This window comes from Suncus etruscus, chromosome 16 (genome assembly GCF_024139225.1).
Source record: "Suncus etruscus isolate mSunEtr1 chromosome 16, mSunEtr1.pri.cur, whole genome shotgun sequence".
Classification (NCBI taxonomy): domain Eukaryota; kingdom Metazoa; phylum Chordata; class Mammalia; order Eulipotyphla; family Soricidae; genus Suncus; species Suncus etruscus.
The window spans coordinates 36578489-36600666 of NC_064863.1; the positions used below are offsets into that span (position 1 = coordinate 36578489).

The 22178-nt window shown below is 37.3% G+C and overlaps 1 protein-coding gene across 1 annotated transcript in view; it reads right to left on the minus strand.

Moving 5' to 3' along the window:
- ATP8A1 (ATPase phospholipid transporting 8A1) overlaps positions 1 to 22178 on the minus strand; it is a 267076-nt gene that overhangs the window by 102785 nt on the left and 142113 nt on the right. Inside the window, 2 exon segments of the mRNA XM_049790104.1 lie at positions 1670 to 1734; positions 5081 to 5219. Coding sequence (XP_049646061.1) covers positions 1670 to 1734; positions 5081 to 5219 — 204 coding nt within the window.

The following is a 22178-nucleotide window of genomic DNA, read 5'->3' on the forward strand; positions in this document are numbered from 1 at the left end:
ACAACAAAACTATTTGTAGTTTTCCTGGCTAATAACTTTGGACTTAAAATTGTGTTAATATTTATTTAAACAAAACAATCCTTTAAAAGTTATGATCTTGGGCTCATTTGCAATAATTTTCTGTTTCAAGGACTTCTCTCTTGCTCAATTATTCACCACTAAGGACACTTAGTTTATAAATATTTCTCTAATCTTCATGATATTTTCATAGCAAACTATCAAGCTTATTTATGCATGTTTGTACCATTTTGCTTCCCTGATTATCTGTAAACTTGGAAAGTAAGACTTCATTAGTTATCATGTTCCATATCATAGTCACTAGGATATGATAAAGTGCAACACCTTTCTATAAAGTTGGGAATGGAGACAACTGTGAACTGGCAGAATCTATAGTGTCTTATTTAATAACATATTCCCAGTGCCTGACAGAGAGTCTAGTAAACACATAAATAAAAAAGGGACAGTCATCCACTTCCAAGCTGACTTTTCTTCTTGATTTTTTTTTTAGGATTCATATTCAGCTCACACAAAAAAAGTAGTTTCCCAATGATTACAAGCATCAACAAGTTTCACAGTGGCAACATTATGGACTATTCTTTAGGCTACAAGTTACTCTAAGAGTTCACAAGAAAGGAAAATAATAATGCAAAGATTGTTTGGGGTACAAATAATTGAGATTGTCAATCCAACTTTAAAAATTTCAAGTGAGAAGCTTATATGTTTTCTCTTCTATAGCCTGGCTTCCAAACACTTCTCTCCTCACCATCCTTTCAACATCAGTGCCAATTATCAAGTTTGCTTTCCTACAGTACAAAAACTTGCTCTCCCTTAAAAAAATAATTTATTGATGTAAGTTTAGTTTATAAAGTGTAAATGCTTATAAGCTTCAGAAAAACCAGGCCTGGCACCAAGGTATCACTACCCCTCCTTCCATTGTCCTGAGGATCCTTCCCTTCCACTCCCTGCCCCACTCAAATATCTGCTGTTCTGATGCCAAGAGTCTAAGGATTTGTTTTCACACAATGACTATTTCAAGCAGTTGTAGAATCACCTCTCCTGTTTTGTCTTCCACCTTAAATTACAAATAGTCACCTTTACTTTAAAATATACACTGGTTATTTGACCTACATTATTATTTTTTTCATTAACTTAAATTTACCCTGTATTCCTAGCAAATCTCTGTTCCTTTTCCAAATATAACTTCATGTAATCACAGCTAGGAAAAGAAGATATCGTAGGGAATTTTCACTTTAGCCACAAAAAAGTCTCCTACTAGAAATGGCTATTTTGCATTGTCTAATACCATGTTTGCTACCTATAAAACCTTGAAAGTGAATGTAGCTATAAAATACTGAATCTGCAAAATATTGATAGATCTGACCAAATTGTCTCTTAGCAACCTCCTGACATAATGCTTTTATAAATCAGCTTTTGGTTTCACAACATTAAGCAACTTTTTTTTTTAGCTGTCACAGATGCAAAGCTGGAATCTATTTACATCAATGTGGTTCAAAACATTGTAAATTGTGTTTTGGCAGAGCAGTAATTAATAAAGCATCTTTTAACTTAAGAAAGATAACATTTTTTTCATAGCTTCTGGAGTGAAAAACAAAATACTACAAGATGATTGTTACTGAACATTATTTTTTACAAAAATACTTTTACTTACATCAAGAGAACCTTCATTTATGACAATCATTCCCATGTTCTTCTTTAAAAGTTTGCAGGAGTGTCCTAGTAAACGAATATACAGTAAATTAACTGATATAATTAATCTAAAAATAAAGATGTTAAAGAAAAATTATCAAGTTTATTTAAATTTAACTTACGTGACATCTGTTCATTATGAATGATGAATGGCTATTAGGCATTTTCCAGATTTGATTGGAAATGGAAAAATGCTCTTATAGAGTAGATCTGATATAGGACAACATAGGATATACGGAAACTCAATGAACAGGCATGGAAAAAGATAGTGATGATTCTCAATGCCCTGAAAACTAACAAATACAATCTCATGATGACCAGCATGAAGAGCAGAGGATGGGCTAAGGTATTTTCAAAGCCTACAGGAGAGTTCAGGAAGTCTTTACATCTTGACCACTGCTCTTATCACTAAGCTTTGCAACTCCAGAATCTACACACACTCTGTTTTCTTGTACAACCTTGCTCCACTATTCCTACTAGTGACAAACTCCCCTGCAGCTTACATCTAACTCTACTCACCTACTCTGTCTCTGTTCATATATAGCTGAACATGACTGGAGAAATTAAGCAACATTTCTGATGGGGAACATTTTAAAATCAATCAAACTTGAAAACCATTCAGGGTCTAGGCCATTCTCTTTGCCATCTCTTTTTGTGCTCTGGATTTAAATACTATCCACAAGCTGAACCTTTTGGAACTTGTACTACATTCATAGCTCTTTCTTGAGTTGCAGTCTCTTAATCCCAGTGCTTTCTAAAATAGACAATGGAATCCATCAGGTTCCTGGCCATCTCCCTTGAAAACCTAATCCTCCTTCAATCTTCATCTTGTTCATCAATGGTAACCCTCTTCCTGTCAGATGCTAAGGCTCAAATTTCTTGGATTTATCTCCAATTTATCAGATTTATCTCACACATTACTTTCTCTCACCTTCCTTGGTCAATTCTGTCAGGTCTACTATTGCAACATTCCCAGAATCCAGCCATCTTCACAACCTCTCACCACTCATTGCTGCTACCTGGATGAGTATAACAGTCTCTACGTTGTCTCCGTATTTCCACACTTGCTTCTCTTTATATTCATTCCTCATCTAACAGGCAGAAAGACTATTTCACAGCAATGTAAGGCCCAGTCACTCCTTCACTCAAAACCAATCAGTAGTTTCCTATCTCCCTCAGCTTAATAGCAAGGACTTGGGAAGTCCCATCAAGTTAACTCTTGATCATCACTTCTATATTCTTGCTTTTGGATTTTTGCTTTGTCTCTCCAGTAGTGAGCTTTCCCCTAATTCCAATCATTCAACTCATCAGCTCCCTTTCCTCACTCAGGTCATTTCACAAATAACTGCCTCTTCAATAAGTTATTTCTGATTCTTTCTAAAAACTTAATTTTTGTGCACTGCCCTAACTCCATTTCCTGCCTCATTTTTTTTTTTTTTGGCGGCAGTTATTCTACTCAGTAGACAATAGGCTTCTTCTTTGCCCTATTTTCTGTTTCCCTCACTAAGATTGGAGCTCCAAAAGGAAAGCGATTTTCTTTTCTTTTGTTTCCTGTCTTTAACTGAGTGCTTCTCACTCATGGTCACATCGACACCAAATGAATTTGCTGAAGGAATGAAATGCACCATCCCTTTCTAGGAAAAATTATGGCCCAAAATTCTAAAAAGTAAAACCACTACCATATACCTCTTCTCACAGGAAATTTTCAGTGGTTACATGTTCTGAGATATTTTCAGGATTGCTATTTGTCCTTACCTATAACTCTTGAGCATCAGATATTTTCTACCTGTAGTCATATTGAAACTTATTTGCATTTCAGATCTCCCAAGTAGAATATATTCTGTATTATCATATACCTTTTTCATTTTGTCCCTAATAACTATTACTAAAACAAGATTAACAACTTAACGTGAGTGGCTTGTAGATTTAATATTTTTCTTTTCCTTTTCTTTTTTGGCCACACTTGATAGAACTCAAGACTTACTCTTGGCTCTGTTCCTGGGATCATTCCTGGAAGTGCTCAGGAAACTACATTTGATTGAACTGGGCAGGCTGTATGCAAAGCAAAACCCTATCTACTTTACTATCTTTCCAGCCTTGTAGATATAAATATTTATTATCTGGTACTAAATTATTTTCCTTTAACAATGCCAATTTACTAAAACTTGCTGTAGTCTTATATTTATTAAATGTATTACTAACCCTTCTAAAAGGAACATTAGCTAACCGTAAGATAGATGATCCACTTTCTAAAGATAATGTTTCATGTTATCTTGATCTTTTCAGCTTTGGGTTTCTTCAACTTTGGGGAGAGTTTTGTATATAATTCATATTGTTAAGATCCACGTTAAATCTACTTCAGGTTTTATAGTACTCAGGCAACCTATTACTTAATTTAGAAAGAAAAAAGGTAATTCCCCTCCCCCTTGGATATTATCTGCATTATACTTTCACACAAAGTATTTTCTGTTTGAAAATGTATTTTGTCCCTCTGAATTCATGTTAAAAGTACTAAACCTTAATGTCATCACTTGAAGAAAAACCTTTAGAAGGTAACAAAAGTATGAGGAGGTTGAAGTGTAGATCTTTACCTAGTATGACTGAAGTCGGTATAAGCAGAGAAGGGGGTGTGAGGAGTGTGTTTCAAGAGGAAAGGCTATATGAGGGCGGACAAGAAGTTGACAACACATCCGAAAGAGAGGCCTCAGAAGTAACCAGCCTTGCCAATTCCTTTATCTTTATCTTCCAACCTCCAGAATAATGAGAAACTAAGTTTCTATTATTTAAACCTTTTGATTGATAGCACTTGTTATGGTATTCAAGCTAACTAATACAACCTCATTAATAAAATATTTTTTGCATTCTAGTCCTTTCACACAAAATATTTCCTCTCTGTTTAAAACTGAATTTCACCTAGGCCAATTGTAAGATATAAAAAAAAAACTGGCCATCTCTAACACACATTCAATTTTCTTTCCACAAGCCAATATTCATTGATGTCAGACAAAACGAGTCAAACTTTGGCAGGAAAAAACCTGATAAAATGTTAAACTGACTGAAAAAATACTCAATAGTAAAATTGTATTTTTTTCTGGCTTGGGTTTATTCCTAAGCTTCTACAAATCTGTGATAGGTAAATAATCCACTTTATCTTTGTTAGAATCCTAAAATAGAGAAAATCTATTTTTTTCCTTGAATGGATTATAACTACAGGAAATGTAAAAGGGACATTGGCCATGAGTGACTAGATAAGCCCAACAATATTATAAATATGTAATTCTCTACCAAGTCCTAAATGATCTCAAATCTATCTTCTAAAATATACCAACCCCATTCAAAAGCTTCACATTTGAAGTTTGATTTAGTGCATTACCAATGTTAATGGCAGTCTCTTGTTTGTCGCCTGTAAGGATCCAGATTTTAATGTCTGCTTTCATGAGTGTTTCTATTGTTTCAGGCACTTGGTCTTGTAATTTATCCTCAATGGCTGTAGCTCCAAGCAATTGAAGATTCTAGAGAAAAGGAGAAACAAATATTTTAAAAAAGAAAGCCAGATTAGGTTTTCTCAGAACAAAAGAACTTAAGGGCATATATATTTTGAAATTGGCAATTAAATAATTTGAACTTTGATTTAAATTCCAAATATTTCTAAGGCAGGAGCAGTAGTAGGGCCTTTGCCTTGCACGTGGCTGAACCAGGATAGACCTAGGTTCAATCCCGGGCGTTCCATATGGTCCCTCAAGCCAGGAGTGATTTCCGAGTGCATAGCCAGGTGTAACCCGAGTGTCACTGGGTGTATTCCAAAAACAAGCAAAAAAAAAAAAAAACCTACAAAAATGCCAACTATTTCAATGACTTTTCAGAGATCTCTCTCCTCTTTCTCTTTCTCTCTTTTACACACACACACACACACACACACACACACACACACACACACACACACACACACGTAAAGTCATTTAAAAAGAAGCAGACAACTACCCAAAATAGCTATGGTAGGTAGGTCATGACAGTGAAGAAGTAATCTTGCTGACCTACTTGAAAAGAGTAAAGACAGTTGCTGATATATTATATTGTAGTTTGATGCAGTGCCAGGAAATGTATATGCATAATACAATTAGAAAAGATGAGGAGGAGGGGCCGTAGCGATGGTGCAGCAGTTGGGTGTCTGCCTTGCATGCGGCTGACCCAGGACTGACCACAGTTTGATCTCCCAGCATCCCATATGATCCCCCAAGCCAGGGGTGATTTCTGAGTGCATTGCCAGGAGTAACCCCTGAGTGTCACCAGGTGTAACCCCCCCCCCAAAAAAAAAAAACAAAAAAAACAGAAAAAAAAGATGAGGAGGAGAGCAATTAACCAGGCCATAACTTTGGTCTCAGTAAAAGAGAACAACTTGTATTTAATACTGCTCCACATTTGCATTTGTGTAGGCAGGTCAGAGGCCACTAAAGATCTCTTGCTCATTAGATGGTATCTTTCACAAAAGAAGATTATATGCTTTGCGCAAAACTATTCTGAGCTATTACCATACAGAAGGTTGCCACTCTCACCTTCATATACAGAGGAAAAAAGAGAACTATCTCTTGGATATTTGAGAAATGTGGCTTACCAAAAGGCCATGGTATTGGTTCTAGGTACTAATTACACAGGAAACAAGTGAGGGACTAATATTTAAACCTTTGTTTGCCATCATCTGACCAAGCCTTGCCAGCAGCTGGGTTCTCTTCCCAGTGTGCTCTACAAACTAGGGTTCTCCATAATCTAAACTCTAGCATAATTCACTTCAACATTTATATTCCTTTTAAATTTCCCTGTTCCTCTTCATTTTTAATTTAAAGTTTAATTTAATTAAATTTAAAATTAATTTAATTTAAAATTGACGACAAAATCGATATAAGGGAAATTGCATTTTCAGAATAGGGTCAAGCTTGGTAAGAACAAAGAAAACACCTCATTTTCTATTTTTCATATAATGCTAAGTTCTGTTTGCTTTTTATCAAAATCAAAGTCTAATCTTGGTAGGCATGGAAAATAAAATTAAATATATAAACAAACATGAAAGTGTGTGATTCTTACCAATCAAAAAAGCCCTAGTCTAGGTTTTGGCCTATATATACAACAACCAAGATCTCTAATTCCAGAGGTCTGGCTGAGACAACTGCAACTGAACAGGTCTTCTGAAAACAATGAAACACTCTATCCTAGGCTTCATCCTAGGATCAGTCCAAAAACCAAGATTACCAACTACAGAAGACTGATTAAAACAACAGTGAAGGAACAGAACTTCTAGAACCTTAAAGAATGGCTTCATTATAGGCTCCATTCTTTGACCTGTGCAGATACCAAATCTCTAGATACAGAGGTCTGATTTTATCATCCATGACGGAGCAGAAGTTCTCCATACACCACAAAAGGACCTATGGGAGAGTAAATGAACATGTATGGAGTCTGTAGTTATTCCCATGACAGTATACTTCAAGGGCAGAGAAACCCTGTATCTCTTAATCCAAGGGAATTCCCTTTCTAATTTCCCAATATTTAATGTGCCTGTGCAGAAAAAAAAAGAAGCAGCAAAAAATAATTTTTTTGGTTTTGTTATTATTGTTGTTTTCATTTCTTTGTGCTTTGTTTTTATTTCATGACTGTGGTTATTGTGTGGTGGTTGCCTTTATTGCTGTGGTGCTTTTTGGATTTTTATTGTTTGATTTTTCTTTTTGTATTGTTGTTGTGTTTTTCTTCCTTTTTTCCTTTCTTCTCTCAAATTGATATTTATAGCCTCTAGAAAGACTCCACCCATTTTTGCTTGTTTGATTTTGACCTCATTTTATTTTTTTCTTTTCTTTAAATAGAACCACATAAATTGAATCATCTTGTTCCGCCTCTCAAATTGAGGGGGAAATAATGGAGGGTACCAAGACCAAACAGTTGTATGAGCACTAAGTAGTAATAAAAATGATCAGACTTAAACATCAAACCCAAAGCCAATGACAACAGAATCGATACCCAAACTACAATAAGCTAGACACAGAGGGGAACACTTATTACTAGCAGCCCGGCGGAGTAAGGGAGGGGGATATGGAATGCATGCTGGGAATGGGGGTGGAGGGAGGACAACTTTGGTGGTGGGAATTCCCCTGATTCAATGTTAATATGTACCTAAAATATTACTGTGAAAGACATGTAATCCACTTTGGTCAAAATAAAAATTATTATAATAAAAAAATGTGTGATTCTTGCATGTATCAGATTTTGGGGGGCTATAAATAGAAAATTCTATTATATCAAGGCAGAAGGATTTAGTCTTTCTTACCTAGTAGTTTTGAGGTGGGTAGTTGTGGACTTTAGATTGATCCCTTAATAATATCTCAACTCATTCCCCAGATATCACTGTATCAAGGGAGCCAGCATCACTGTAGTTATTTTAGCCATAGAAAAACAAGGATTTTTTTAAAGGCTATTACTGTTTCCATCTCTTATCTAAAAAAATGAGGATCACTGCAACAAATCCTCAGCATACTATCAATTGTGGTCAACTGCACTACATTGCCAGTCTCTACTATTTGTATTTATCTTATATAGTCTTGAAGGCAAGGCAACAGAGAATTGGATGGGTCCTACATTAGCCAGTCAGTAGTTCTTCCTTCCACAATGCTTAAAGATGTTTGGGGAGTCCTATGCCTCATTGTTTGTATTATATGAAGTAACAAGTATCCTTCATTACCATCTTGCCTGGTGAAATTTACTAAGGCCAAATTCAGAAATCACTGCTGCTTCCATCTGCTTCTGAAAACAAGTTTTCTTATTTGCTGTGCTAACAAAATGTTGGTTACCTTTACATACTTTCATTTATCATATTAAGATTAGCTTTTTAAATATATAAAGTGTAGTTGTTTTGTTTGAGTAGGAATCATGCCTCATTTCCAAAACATTGACAGATAACATTCAGTATTTCTGAGTGACAAAAACTTATGTTCTATGTTATACTGCTGTAATCTTGATAATTTTATTTTCAATATATTCTAAATAATCTATACAGTTATTAGATACTTTGATATGTGGCTTAATTTATGATGATTAAGAAAGGAAGATTAATTTCCTTCTTTAAAGAGGTAGCATTATTTTTATCAACATTAATGAAAAGCAAATTTAAAATCTATTATAAAAGTTTTTTCCTCAAATTAGGGCTGGAGTGGTAGCACAGCTGTAGGATGCATGCCTTGCATGCAGCTTACCCAGGATGAACCTGGGTTTGATCCCTGGCATCACATATAGTCCCCCTGAGCCAGGAGCGATTTCTGAGCTCAGAGCCAGGAGTAACCCCTGAGAGCCGCCAGATATAGTCCAAAAAACAAAAAATGTATGTTCTTTCCTCTGAAAGTTCAGAATAAAAAGGAAGAAAGGTCCAGCATCATCAATGTCAACATCACAATTCATTGAATTTCAGTGTCTAAAGAACATTTGATCAGCTTTTCTTCTATCTAAATAGACATTTAAGTTCTTTTTCTTAACTTTTTTTTTTTTTTTTTTTGGTTTTTGGGCCACACCCGTTAGACACTCAGGGATTACTCCTGGCTATGCGCTCAGAAATCACCCCTGGCTTGGGGGGACCATATGGGACGCCGGGGGATCGAACCGTGGTCCATCCTACGCTAGCGCTTGCAAGGCAGACACCTTACCTCTAGCGCCACCTTCCCGGCCCTAAATTCTAAGAAAAAATCACGATAGAGCTATTTTTAAATTCTAAATATTTCACAAAGTGGCATAAGAAGATTTTAAAATTATCTTGGATATAGTTTAATAACTTAATTTTTCATAGCTCTGTACACCAAAAAGTCATTTTTTTAATACATTTCTTTTTTTGTTTGTTTTTTGTTTTTTTTTTTGGTGGGGTCACACCTGGCAGCACCCAGGGGTTACTTCTGGCTCTACAACTCAGGAATTGCTCCTGGCAGGCTCAGGGACCATATGGGATGCCGGGATTTGAACCACCGTCCTTCTGCTTGCAAGGCAAATGCCCTACCTCCATGCTATATCTCCGGCCCCTCGAAAATATTTCACAAAACTGTAGCATAACTACAACCAAGATGTCAACACATTAATTAGATAAAGGCAAGCAAAATTGTTTGTGTATTTCCTTGGTCTATCTAGGCTAATGGGATAGCTGTGTCTAGGAAGCATACAGGTAATCCTTGGGAAGAGGGGTCCAAAAATGTGCTTAGGGATCACTTCCCGTGAGGCATTGGGACTCTCTCTGGTGCCTGAGATTAAACTCAGTTCAACTGATAGCAAGACAAGCTCTATCCCCAGGAACTATCTCTTTGGCCTCTCTATCATGTACTGATTTTTTTTTTTTTTTTTTTTTTTTTTTGGATTTTGGGTCACAACCGGCAGCGCTCAGGGTTACTCTTGGCTCTATGCTCAGAAATCTCTCCTGGCAGGCTTGGGGTACCATATGAGATGTCGGGATTCGAACCAGCGTCCTTCTAAATGCCTCACCTCCATGCTATCTCTCCAGCCCGATCATGTACTAATTTGAATGGAGGAGGAATCCAACCATGGTTTACTAAAGATGTATGCTGAAGTATGATTTTCATCAAGTCAAGATATCATTGTGTATCTGCCATCTTCCTCAGAACTACCTAATGAAATCTACTTGTAGAATTGAAATTTTTCTAAAGACTTCAGAACAGAGGCATATCTGAAAATCTTATTGGAATTAAACACTATTTCACTTCACTTTTGCCTCCCATGTGGATCCTCTGGTTTTTCAAAGAAACAACTCTCAAACCATACAACTGATGCTATTGTAATCCTGATACCTCAACTATACTACAAAAGCCATATATTTTAAAAATTAGTAATATGAAAGACCAAAGAGCGTAGGGCTAACAGCATACATACTGAGTACAGTTAAAAATAATGGTAAATTGGATGATACCCAGGGACTATGGTAAAGGTTATTTCTGAAAGAAAGTAAAATGACACATTTCTGAATATTTACCAAAATTGCAGTGCATCTACGTTGATGTCTATTAAAGTAAAAAATGTGCTTTCAAGTTTGCTTCCTTATATTCAAGGAGCGTTGAATGTAGTATTTACTAGTCCAAGTCGGTTTGCAGCATTTTTCTGTCGTCTCTATTATAATTTATCTTGAGGTAGGATCTTGAGTGATTGGCTGTTCTGCCTTTGAAACTTGAGTATCATCAGCTCCATAAGGATCATTAGAAAGAGAGATTTGAACTTTGCGTGCTTTTCCTGGTCATAACATAAGAGTGTTTAGCCATAATCAGTTTCATCCCAAACATGTATTACCTTACACAGATGGCCACTAATGGGCACTATGGGAATTACATATTCAGCAAGGATTGAAACATGATAAAATTCCCATGACATTAATGGAATTAAAAAAAATCTAAAGACTAATTTTACTTTCAAAATGTCAGTATACCAAAGTTATAAAGATTTTGGGTTGAAGACTCAGATATAATATAGACATAGTTATCTCTGGAAAAATCATAAGAATGTTTATTCATCTAGCAAACTATCAAAATCTTCATTTTCCTTTCAGGTATTCATAATATACATGAAATATTTTAGAAGGTCTATAAATGTAAAATTTCCACCCTAGAAAAGATCAAAAATTCCATGCAGAGTATTTAAAGTCTATGGCAAAATGTATCATGATGAATTTAGAAAGTAAGTTCTTCCCAGTAAATGTATATTTTTGCTAAATAACAGAACCTCAAAATGACTTCTTTCCATATTAGCTAATATTTCATCAGTGCTTACATTATTTTGTGCTTTAAGTTTGTGGTATGTTCTTAAGTGAGAAAATGTGTGATCATCAAACCCGTCAGTATAAGCTTCAGATTACAGTAGGAACTATTTGGCAGAAGTTCCTTTAAAGATGAAAATAAAATAAGTGGTAAGCAATGTTTGGGAATAAATATGAATAAAAACTAATTTCAATATAAAATAAACTGCGACTAGACGATGAAGTATTTCCTTAGAAGAGAAAAAATGCTAGACACTGTAAAGTTATTTGCATTTATTAATTCATTTAATTAACTTGTGGAGAATAAAGAAATGATCTAGAGTTGTAGAATAATATGGTTGAGTTACAAAAGAACAATGCATCTTGAAGGGAGCCACATGGGAGGCAGAAATGAAATAGTATTTAATTCCAGTAAGATTTTCAGATATGCCTCTGTTCTAAAGTCTTTAGAAAAATTTCATTTCTACACGTGGGTTTTATCAGGTAGTTCTGAGGAAGATGGTGGACACACAATGTCTTTCCTTCATGGAAACCATACTTCAGAATACATCTTTAGGGAATCATGGTTGGATTCCTCCTGATTTGTTTTGATTGTAATTCTTTGACTTCTTGTTTTTTTTTTTTCTCTTCTCCTAGATCCTGGCTGCCAGGCTGGCAATAGCCCCAAGTTATGAACTAGTCCCAGGAGTCCAGAGAGGCAATTTTTAGAAATAAGCCCTGAAGAGCTCCTTCTACAGTTTTTGGGCTCCTTAACAAGAGTTTCTCACTGAATAGATCTTAGATGAGACCTTATAATTTGTGTACAATGGAGGTACTGCTGCTTCCTGAGGACTAAATAATGAGAATTTCTCCTTAAGAGTAAGGCTGACAACTGTTCCATGTGAAGGGATAGTCACTCTTTTCAGATATGCCTCAAAGGGCTCAAGAGTGGCATACGATCTACTGAGACCATTTACTTCCACTGCTGCAGCATGAACTGCCAAAGATATCTGAAAACAAATAGAAGATTCATTGAAAAATGAAACAGCAGGTCAATTTGTAGATTGCTGATGTTGAGTGTGTGTGCCTCAAGATGGCTTCAGTGGGACTTCCTGTTCTGAATATTTTCTCATTCAAGTCTTACCCTTCTTTCTCAGGCTGGGCTTAGATCTTCTTAGATCTTGGTTCTCTAACTTCTCCTTGAAGTTACAAAGCACAGATGGAGTCTCTTAACAGTATTATAGGATTATGATCAGAGAAGAAAACCACTCCCCATGCATTATTGTATAAGATGTACTGACCTACAAGTGAACACCATTTTTTTTTTGGAAAGAGAAATATAAACACAAAATAGAAGCATTTTTCTCAGACAGGGTGGCTCAAACTCCCATCCAGCATGTTAACCCTTAGATTTAAATCCTAAATGAAGATTGAAGAGTTAGCCAAGAAGTTCAGAGAGACAGAGGGAATTCCAAACAGAAGCAATCATAGTGCAAAGACAGGGGCAGGCAAATGCAAACATTGTTTGTCAATATGGAAATAATCAATGAAGCCAAGTGTAGCACTATTTAACACTAAATTAACAGAGTTTGGAGCTTGAAATTGGGTCAGTCATCTCAAACCTTTGTGAATAGTACCTGAGAAAAACTGGCCCCCAAAGAGAAGACAAATGGAGAAGAATTTTCAAATGGAAGAGGCAGTATCAGTTTGGTATCAGAATGTTTATTGTTGGTCAGTGGGACATGGAGTAGGAAGAAGAGAGACCATCAGACCCAAGAAGAGATGACTGAAATCATTAGTGTAAAATAGGGCAACCCTGGACTATTAATATGGCAGAGGTATGTTCTTCACAAATGAAGGATTCTCTGTTCGGCAACCCTTAGGGCATTTGCTGTTTGTTGTATTTTCCTTCTCAACATACCTGCGTACAGGAATAGGGTATTACTGAAAAGAACACCACAGTTTTCTCTCCTTTCTGGTAGAGCTGAGTTCCAGAACACTAACACCACTAACTCATTAGAACTGCTCATTGGTTTATTTCTGGAGAAATCACGCAACCGCTTCATTTTCTTCTCTCCCTGTAGCTATGCAGTATGTTTTAACTTGATGTCTTTTGAATCACAAAAATCATATTTGAATTCTCACATAGCCAGGGGCTTGCCAAATAAGGCCAGACTTCACACACCCAGCTGCAAAGAATCAGGATTTGAGAAGGAATTGGGTGTAGCCAGCAAAAACAACACATCCATCTTATCTGAGTGGGAAGACAGCAATACCCAGTGTGGAAAATCTTCTACGAAGTATTCAGAATAAAATTACTCATAGACCAGCAACGGCAAGCATGTACTTACAGCTCTGAGGAGACCCACAGTACTTTGAGTAAAATTCTAAAGATGAGTTGAGGGAAAATCATGAATGATAGAATTCTACCTTCAATTTGAAGGGAAGTAGAGTCTATTGCATTAGAAGGAGCACAGAACAGCAGCCTCATTTATTAAGCAGACAAGTACTGAATACACTGGTAACTCCTAGATCCAAGTGCTGAGTTAGTGATTATGCAACTGCACACTAGTTACATTTGATTTTCCAAGTCTCCAACTTTTTTTTACATACATTCCATTTCCTTTAAACCACACTGGCAGAATAACATACAGATTACTTTCTAAAAATGTATTTCTTTTGGGGGACCTCCCAGCAATACTCAGGAGGCCTGAAACAGTCCGGATGCTACTAGGGGAATTGTATGGTGTAGGGCTCCAACTCAGATCCTCAGTTCTTTGAGCCAGCTCTCCAGCCCCAAACACAGTGATTATTGATAGGGGGCTGGGGATTAAGACACAATTGGGAATTGAATCCCTGCCCAACTACAAATTGGATATGAATCCCTCAGCAAATAACTTGCCTAAGAATCTGTATCAGCAAGATTTACAAATAGGGTTATTTTAAGTATGCAATTAAGATCAATCATTTCAGACTTTTTTTTATAAATAGAAGACAAAAAGAAACACTGAGTCTTGACCAGTTTACCAACTAATATAGTATATATATACACTTAAGTATATATATAAGTATACATATACATGTATATATACACATATATATACATACACACACATATATATATATCTCAAAGCCTTTTCACTGGAGGGGGACACATCTGGGTCTGTGCTTAAAGATCATTTCTGGCTGTGCTTGGGAGACCAAATATGATATTAGCTATGCAAATCAGTTCGATCATGTGCAAGGCAAATGCTCTAACCACTATATTATGTTTCCAGTCCACTTGTTTATATTTTTGTTATGTGTTCTGTTAATAATTCTCACAAAAATATTGTAAAAACTGAAACTACAAAAGAAGAAAAAATGAAGGAAACAGTAAAAATAGAAATTATAGTACTGGCATTTGCTAAAATACAGGGGCTCTTCAACTACACACTTGGGCACCCAATGGATCATGTTGAATATATCAATTTAAAGGCTCTTAAACTACAGGATGATGGCTCATGGAAGAGTGTGAATAGAGCATATGGAAGGTCCTAGATTCAATCCTCAACACCCCATCCTGCCTACTGATACTGCATAGTTCAATAGCAGGTCAGAACCATGTGGCCATGCAGGCAGAATATATGGGTCAGCAGGAATAAGACCATGGGAGGTAAGGAACCCCAAAATAATAATTTGGCTCATGTGCATGCACGTGGTTCTAGGTTGTAGGGTCAAGCCTAGAATCATGTCTAAGACTGCAGGCTGAGTTTGAGCACTGTGTACCATGCCATCCCCCAGCATGACTGGGGGCTTCTCATCTTAATCATGGTAAAGAACAGAAGACTTGGAGGTCTGCAAAGGCCAAAAACTGGCAGGTCTTATTAGTAGATGAGTTGATAGACTGTGAATGTTCTAAAGTAAACAGTAAAACAGGAAATTACTGAAATCTTAAACCAACAAATCAGTAGCACATCATGTAAATTTTCATCTAGTTTCATTTTTTAGCACAAATGAAAGTGATATATGTAGCTACTAAGAATAGAAATGGTGGCTTTATCTGCAAAAGCCTTCCATTTGAACACAGAAGTTACTGTGAACTTGGCAGTCAAAATGTTCAAGGAACAGCCTGTTTTCTACTGAGTTTTAGATTTCTCTAGGAATCCTCTAAACTGCTCATCACCTATCACAAAAGGTGCTAACTCGTGTTTAGTTACACTGAGTGTGATGGTTGTTCCATCACATCCAGGCAGACTTTAAAAATGTCCCAGAAACGTAAACTACTTGAGGAGCAGGTAAAGGGAATTAGATTAAAATATAGCTTCTCCCACTTGTCCTAACACAGTGACAGACACCTGGCAAGTACAGGGCACTGAGTGAGTCCTATCTGCAATTTCATTGGTCAATTTATACACTGACTGTCCCTCTCCTGCCACAGTGAAAAAAGACTTATTGAAATAACTTACAAGTATGTGTTCAGGAGAGAACACAGGCTTCTCCAGAGTGGAAAAAGCAAATAGACATAGAGCCAAGCATGCAAGATGAGTGTTTAAGGGAGAACTTGGACTTGAAGACTAAGCCAAAACAGAAATTTTCTATCCTTGCCTGCTGCTGTGTTCCAGAACCCAGAACAAAGCCTAAAATGTGCTTGAATCTCTCCAACTATGTGCTTCTCACATTTATAGGAATTTTAACTTGGAAGACTTTTTCTAATCGGGTTAAAATTTCTAAAGATTACATTCTTGGAGGCTATTTGCTTATTTGAGTGTGCATGTATGCATTTTATTTGAAGACCACACATAGGTTGCTCAGGGACTACTCCCGGTGCAGTGCTGGATGTGCTTATGGACCATGCTGTGCAGAGACTGAACCCAAACTTCCTGAATATAAAGCATGAGAACTAGTCCTTTGTGTTGTCTCCTTGGTCTGAAAAGTACAGTCCTCAAAGCTCTTAATTCTATTTTCTAATAAAGTCCTAAATAATTTCTTAGAGATAACTTCTTCCAATGTCCTCAAATATCTAAAAAGAATGAGCCATATTAGTAATAGGGGTCAGGTTTGCATTGGCTTCTTTTTTGGGAAGAAGGTCTGGGCCTTCCAAGTAGTGCTCCAAGGGAAAGGGCCCATTATGGTGAGTTTTGGCATATCAGGCTGGTGGTTCTCATGAAGACCCGAGGACGCAGTACTGCTCAGGCAGTACACTGCTCTGCAGTGTCAGAGATTACTTAAACTGTCCTTGCCATGCTCAGAAGCTTCTAGGGTGGTGCTTGGGGGACTATGTGGTGCTAGGAATCCACTTAGGTTCAGCCATATGCAAGGTATGCTTCTTATCATTTGTAGTATCTCTCTGGCCCTGTCTTCCGAGTAAATTATTTAACTGAATTATTCACTTATTCATCAAGTATTTATTCAGTAATGAACATCTAGTCCAGGTGGGAACAGTAATGAATAACAAAAAAACATGATGCTTGTTCAAGCTTCAATCTAGCAGAGGACATAATCATAATTTTTAAGAAGTGAGCCAAAAGAATATTGCTATTTGATTGAAAGGAGAGAGAGTAAGAGGGAGAGAGGAGAGATAGAGAAGAGAGAGAAACAGAAAGACATAGAGAGATGATGCTGTAACATAGTTTTTAGAAAATTCTTAAAAGTTGATAAATGACCCTTTGGTCACAAACTTTTGTGAAAACTTTTATAGAACCTATAAAATAGGTTTTAATTTGTTGAACCATATTTCTCAAAAATTCCTCCTTAAAAAGAGAAAAAGTAAAGAGGAGTATGTTTTTTTCCTCCCCATATTATTAAAGAAACAATGCTTCAATAATGGTTCAATTGACACAAAGACCATCATTCATTCTGTTTGGTATGTACTCTGAACATAATAACCAGCTTTTATAATATTAGAAGTTATTGGTAGGTAATTAAAATAAGTGTAAAATGCCAGAACCAAGAAGGTGAGAAATTTTAGAGAAATTTCTGTTAATGAAGCATAAGCTTCATCACAATTCAGTTACTTTTTTTGCCATTTTCTCTGACCAAATTCTAAGAAATGAATTAACTCAATTAAAAAAATAACTGCATTTGAGAAGTACAGACCCACATTCTAAGTGGTTTCATAATCTAAAATTACAAGTCTAGATCTATTATCTTTGCAAAGAATGAGAAACAAGAAGGTAAAAGAGGCCAAAGTGTGTGGAAGAATGAGACAACTGCAAATTCTCTCAAGTGGTGACAAAGAGAGACAAAGAGGTGTTACTGTCCACAAAAGCCAGAAGGATGCTTTAGGATCATCCTTTCAAACTGGGTCAGGATACCTGAAGTATCTGACCTGAGTCCTAATAATCCCTTTGTGCATTAACTACAGAACTGTCTCATTCGTGTATGCCAGGGGCATCATAGTAATAAATATCACCTTTTTGCCTTCATATACTAAGAGATAAAAAGATGTTGCAGTTATATTGAGAAAGAAATTAGAGCACTCTTAAGTTCTTTTAAATCCTGAATAAGTGCTGTGGCCCAACCGAAGAACCTCATGGCAGAGATGAGGGTTTAGTGTATATACTAAGGTAAAGATCTAAATCTTTTCTTCCAAAAGATAGTCAACAGGGTCAACAATCTCTTTTCCAACCTTCCATGTCTGTTTTCCTTGATTGACTTTGGAGGGTAAAAGGGTGTGTTCTGCTCAATTTTGCTGTACTAAAAAAGTGATAAGGGTCCAAGCAATAGTACAGAGAATAGGATACTTGATTTGTACAAGGCTGACCTGGGTATTATCCCTGGCACCCCATATGGTCCCCCAAGTCTTCCAGGAGTAACTTCTGAGCACAGAGCCAGAGGTAAGACTTAAGCACTGCTAGATGTGCCCCCAAACACAAAGCAAGGAAGGAAGAAAGAAAGGGAGGGAGGGAGTGAGTGAGGGAGGGAGGGAAGGAGAGAAGGAGGGATGGAAGGAGGAAAGGAGAAAAGGAGGGAGGAAGGATGATGAAAATGTGTTGCAGCCCCATTTCAAGAGAAAGAAGTTACTGACTTCTCAATTTGCTGGGCTTTTTTTTTTTCTTCTCCAGTTTATATAAGGAATTAAAATTCCCCAAAGACATAAAACTTTCACTAAATTCCTAAAACTCAATTAACTTTTTGAACACACATTTGAGGAATAAGACTGAGACTGGGGATCCTGGAGAGAGAGTACAGGGATTTAGGCACTTGCCTTGCACATGGCGAAGCCCAGTTCTACCTGTGGCACTGCATTTAATTCCTGTGCACCACCAGGTGTGATTCTTAAGCATTTATTAAAAAAGAAAATAAAAGTCCAGAGATCTACCAGGTAGCCCCAAAACAAAAGTATCAAGATTAGGGCTAAAAAGTGCCACCTTAATCACAATACTATTTTCACTTATTCTGTTGCTTTTTATGAATAATCTTACCTTAGGGACAGACTCAAATTATTCTGATTTTTGGGGATTAGGTGCAGCTGTGGACCATTCCTGGAAGTGTTTGGAGGACCATAAGTGGTGCTGGGGATCAATCTGGGGGTGGTTGTATTCATAGCAAATGTCTTACCCACTGTGCAATCAATGCAGCCTCTTATTCTCTAATTTTGAAAGCCCTTAATGTAACATCATCAGACAAGTGACCATTTGGCATCATAAATGCAAATATGTTCAAGAATATCTTGTCTAGACCTATCATGATGTTCAATCTTTGAAAATTGAAGAGAGATACTTAGAGTGATTCTGAGAGGCAAAGTGCCTGCTACTCACATTCAGATGTATAAATTTATCTCCACAATGTCCTATGGAGCATTGTGGAAAACTTCATTGGGGAACCATGCTGAGGCTAAGCAGTGGCAGAAATAAGGGATTTCTCTTCACCCCTCCACTCTGTACTCAGTTCTGTGTAGTTAGGCAATATTTTGTTTAGAAAAAATGGTGTTGCTGTCTTAATATTTTTTTCCTTTTTATATGAAAACTTGATGTTCTTTTCTGGGTCACACCCTCTTGAGCTCAGGAATAACTGAGCCCTACACTCAGGAATTACTCCTGGCAGTGCCAGGGGACCATATGAAGTGTCAGGATTGAACCCAGGTCAACCACATGCAAGGTAAGCACTTACCCACTGTACTATTACTTTGGCTCCTGCCCTATTTTAAAACATAATTTCTATTTTATTGCACCTATGTATTCCTGGAAATTGCTAAAGTCTCTCTGTTTACTCTGCTCCACTTTTTAGGGCTCTGCTCTTAGTTTAAAATCCACTATCTTGGGCCCGGAGAGATAGCACAGCGGCGTTTGCCTTGCAAGCAGCGGATCCAGGACCAAAGGTGGTTGGTTCGAATCCCTGTGTCCCATATGGTCCCCCGTGCCTGCCAGGAGCTATTTCTGAGCAGACAGCCAGGAGTAACCCCTGAGCGCCGCCGGGTGTGGCCCCCCTCCCCGAAAATCCACTATCCTTTTTTTTTTCTTTTCTTTGTTTTCTGGGGGCCACACCCAGTGATGCTCAGGGGTTACTTCTGGCTATCTGCTCAGAAAAATCTCTTGGCTTGGGGAGCAATTTAGGACACTGGGGGATTAAATTGTGGTCCGTCCTAGACTAGCGTGGGCAAGGCAGACACCTTACCACTTGCACCACCACTCTGGACCCTGAAATTCACAATCTTGTAATTCAATAGGCTCTATCAGCATTTCTCAGCCAGGGACCATAGAATATTTTGAGGGCACTCCAGTATATTCCAAGAGAGCTACAGGTAAAATCACATCAATGTGGGTCAAAGAATGAGGCTCATGGAGTAAACTGGTAGGACAGGGAGCCAGCTAAAAGAATCAAGGTCAGGAGATGGCCATAGTAGAAACACTGGACTACATATGAAACATAATTAAAGGTCATTAACTAAAAGAGAAAGAGAATGTGAAACCAGCATATCTCATTTAAAACAGCTTAAAGAAGCTATAACACAGCTAAGATTAAGGGAGTATCTGGGGCAGAGTGGTGGTACAAGTGGTAGGGTGTCTGCCTTGCACACGCTAACCTAGGATGGACCTTGGTTCGATCCCCTAGCATCCCATATGGTCCTCAAAGTCATGTGCGATTTCTGAGCACATAGCCAGGAGTAACCCCTGAGTGTCAGAGGGTGTGGCCCCAAAATCCAAAAACAAAAAACAAAAAAATTAAGAGAGTGTCCCTGAGACCAGAGCAGTCATGCCAGAAATGTGAGCTCTGATGTGTGGAGACCTGGCTGGTCCCTCCCTATTTGAATGAGGGTTAACAGCTCCTAAAGAACACTAATAAATACAAATGGAATTTCAATGTGAGATGAAGAGAGCATCTCCCTGTTACTAAAACTCTTTGGTTCTCAAACTATCAGGAAATGTCATTTTCAAGAAATTTCTGAAATTTTCAGAAATCTCTTATCTGCAGGACGTTTGGGGAACCCTCTATACCTATTATTCCCCAATTCCTCAATAAAGACATCAGCTCTCTTTTAATAGATAAAAGTCTAGTGCTGGAGAGCAGATAGGTGCTTGCTTTGTACTATACTCACCCAGTTTGATCTGCAGCATGGGATATGGTCCCCCAAGCACTACCAGGAGTGGTCCCTGAGTATAGAACCAGGAGTAAAGCCAAGCACTGCCTGGTGTGCTCCCCCAAACACAACAATCTTTTGAGGTTTATTTCAAAAGTTACCACATTTCCAAGTGCTTCCTCCAGACCCATTAATTGTGGGATAATCCTGTGGGTTCCTTCAGATTCTAAGAAACAGTCCAGATGGTGAACTTAGAAGACCATGGCAGCATGGTTCTTATGTGGCTGTGCATCCTGATACAGCACAGGGATTAAATTGCTGAATGAAAAGTGAACACACATGTTAGGTTTTCAGATGGACCTAGAAAATTATCCCGTATTTTGAATGAGCTGGCTGAGCAAAGGAGCTAATCTTTTGCCTTTCTGAGTCCTAGATTTTTTTTCCAATGAAATTTGGAAAGATAGACTCAAGAACTGCAGCACGTGTCTTGAAAACAGGAGGCCAAGGCTCAATCTCTGGCACCACATGGTTCCCTGATCACTGTCAGGAGTAACTTCCAAGCACCAAGCTGATACCAGCCTCATAACATGGTTTATAAAAAAAGAAGAGAGGTCTGAGTTAAAATGACTATTTTCCATTTAATTTACCTATTTATAATTTTATGTATTTTACTTATTTTATGACTTTAGATAAGACATGGTTATAAAGGAACTTCCAGTATCTGCAAAGAAAAAGCACAACTCAACTGTAGCTGTGGGCTTGGCAACCTAAATTTTACTATGACTCGTGATCGCCATCTGCTGGAAAATCGTTGAATTATTTCAATTAAAAGTTGGAAGTGCTAATTTGTAATGGTAATTTAAAAAAATTACACCAAATAGGTATTACACTTCTTCTTATTTTATTTTTTTATTGTGAAGGAGAAACCCAAAAAATTCAGAAAGCAAAAAATCATAGAAAATAATTGATACTAATACACCTTTGACAAGAAATACTGAATGACTTCCTTTAATATTTGCATAATACTAATGCCAAATTCAAACAGGATGCTAATAGCACAATTGAGGGAACTATAGAAAGGCTGAAGGTGTGCCCTAGTACCACAACAAACACACACACACATACACACACACACCCGAATATCCCAAAGTTAAACCTGTGAAACACACACACACACACACACACACACACACACACACACACACACACACA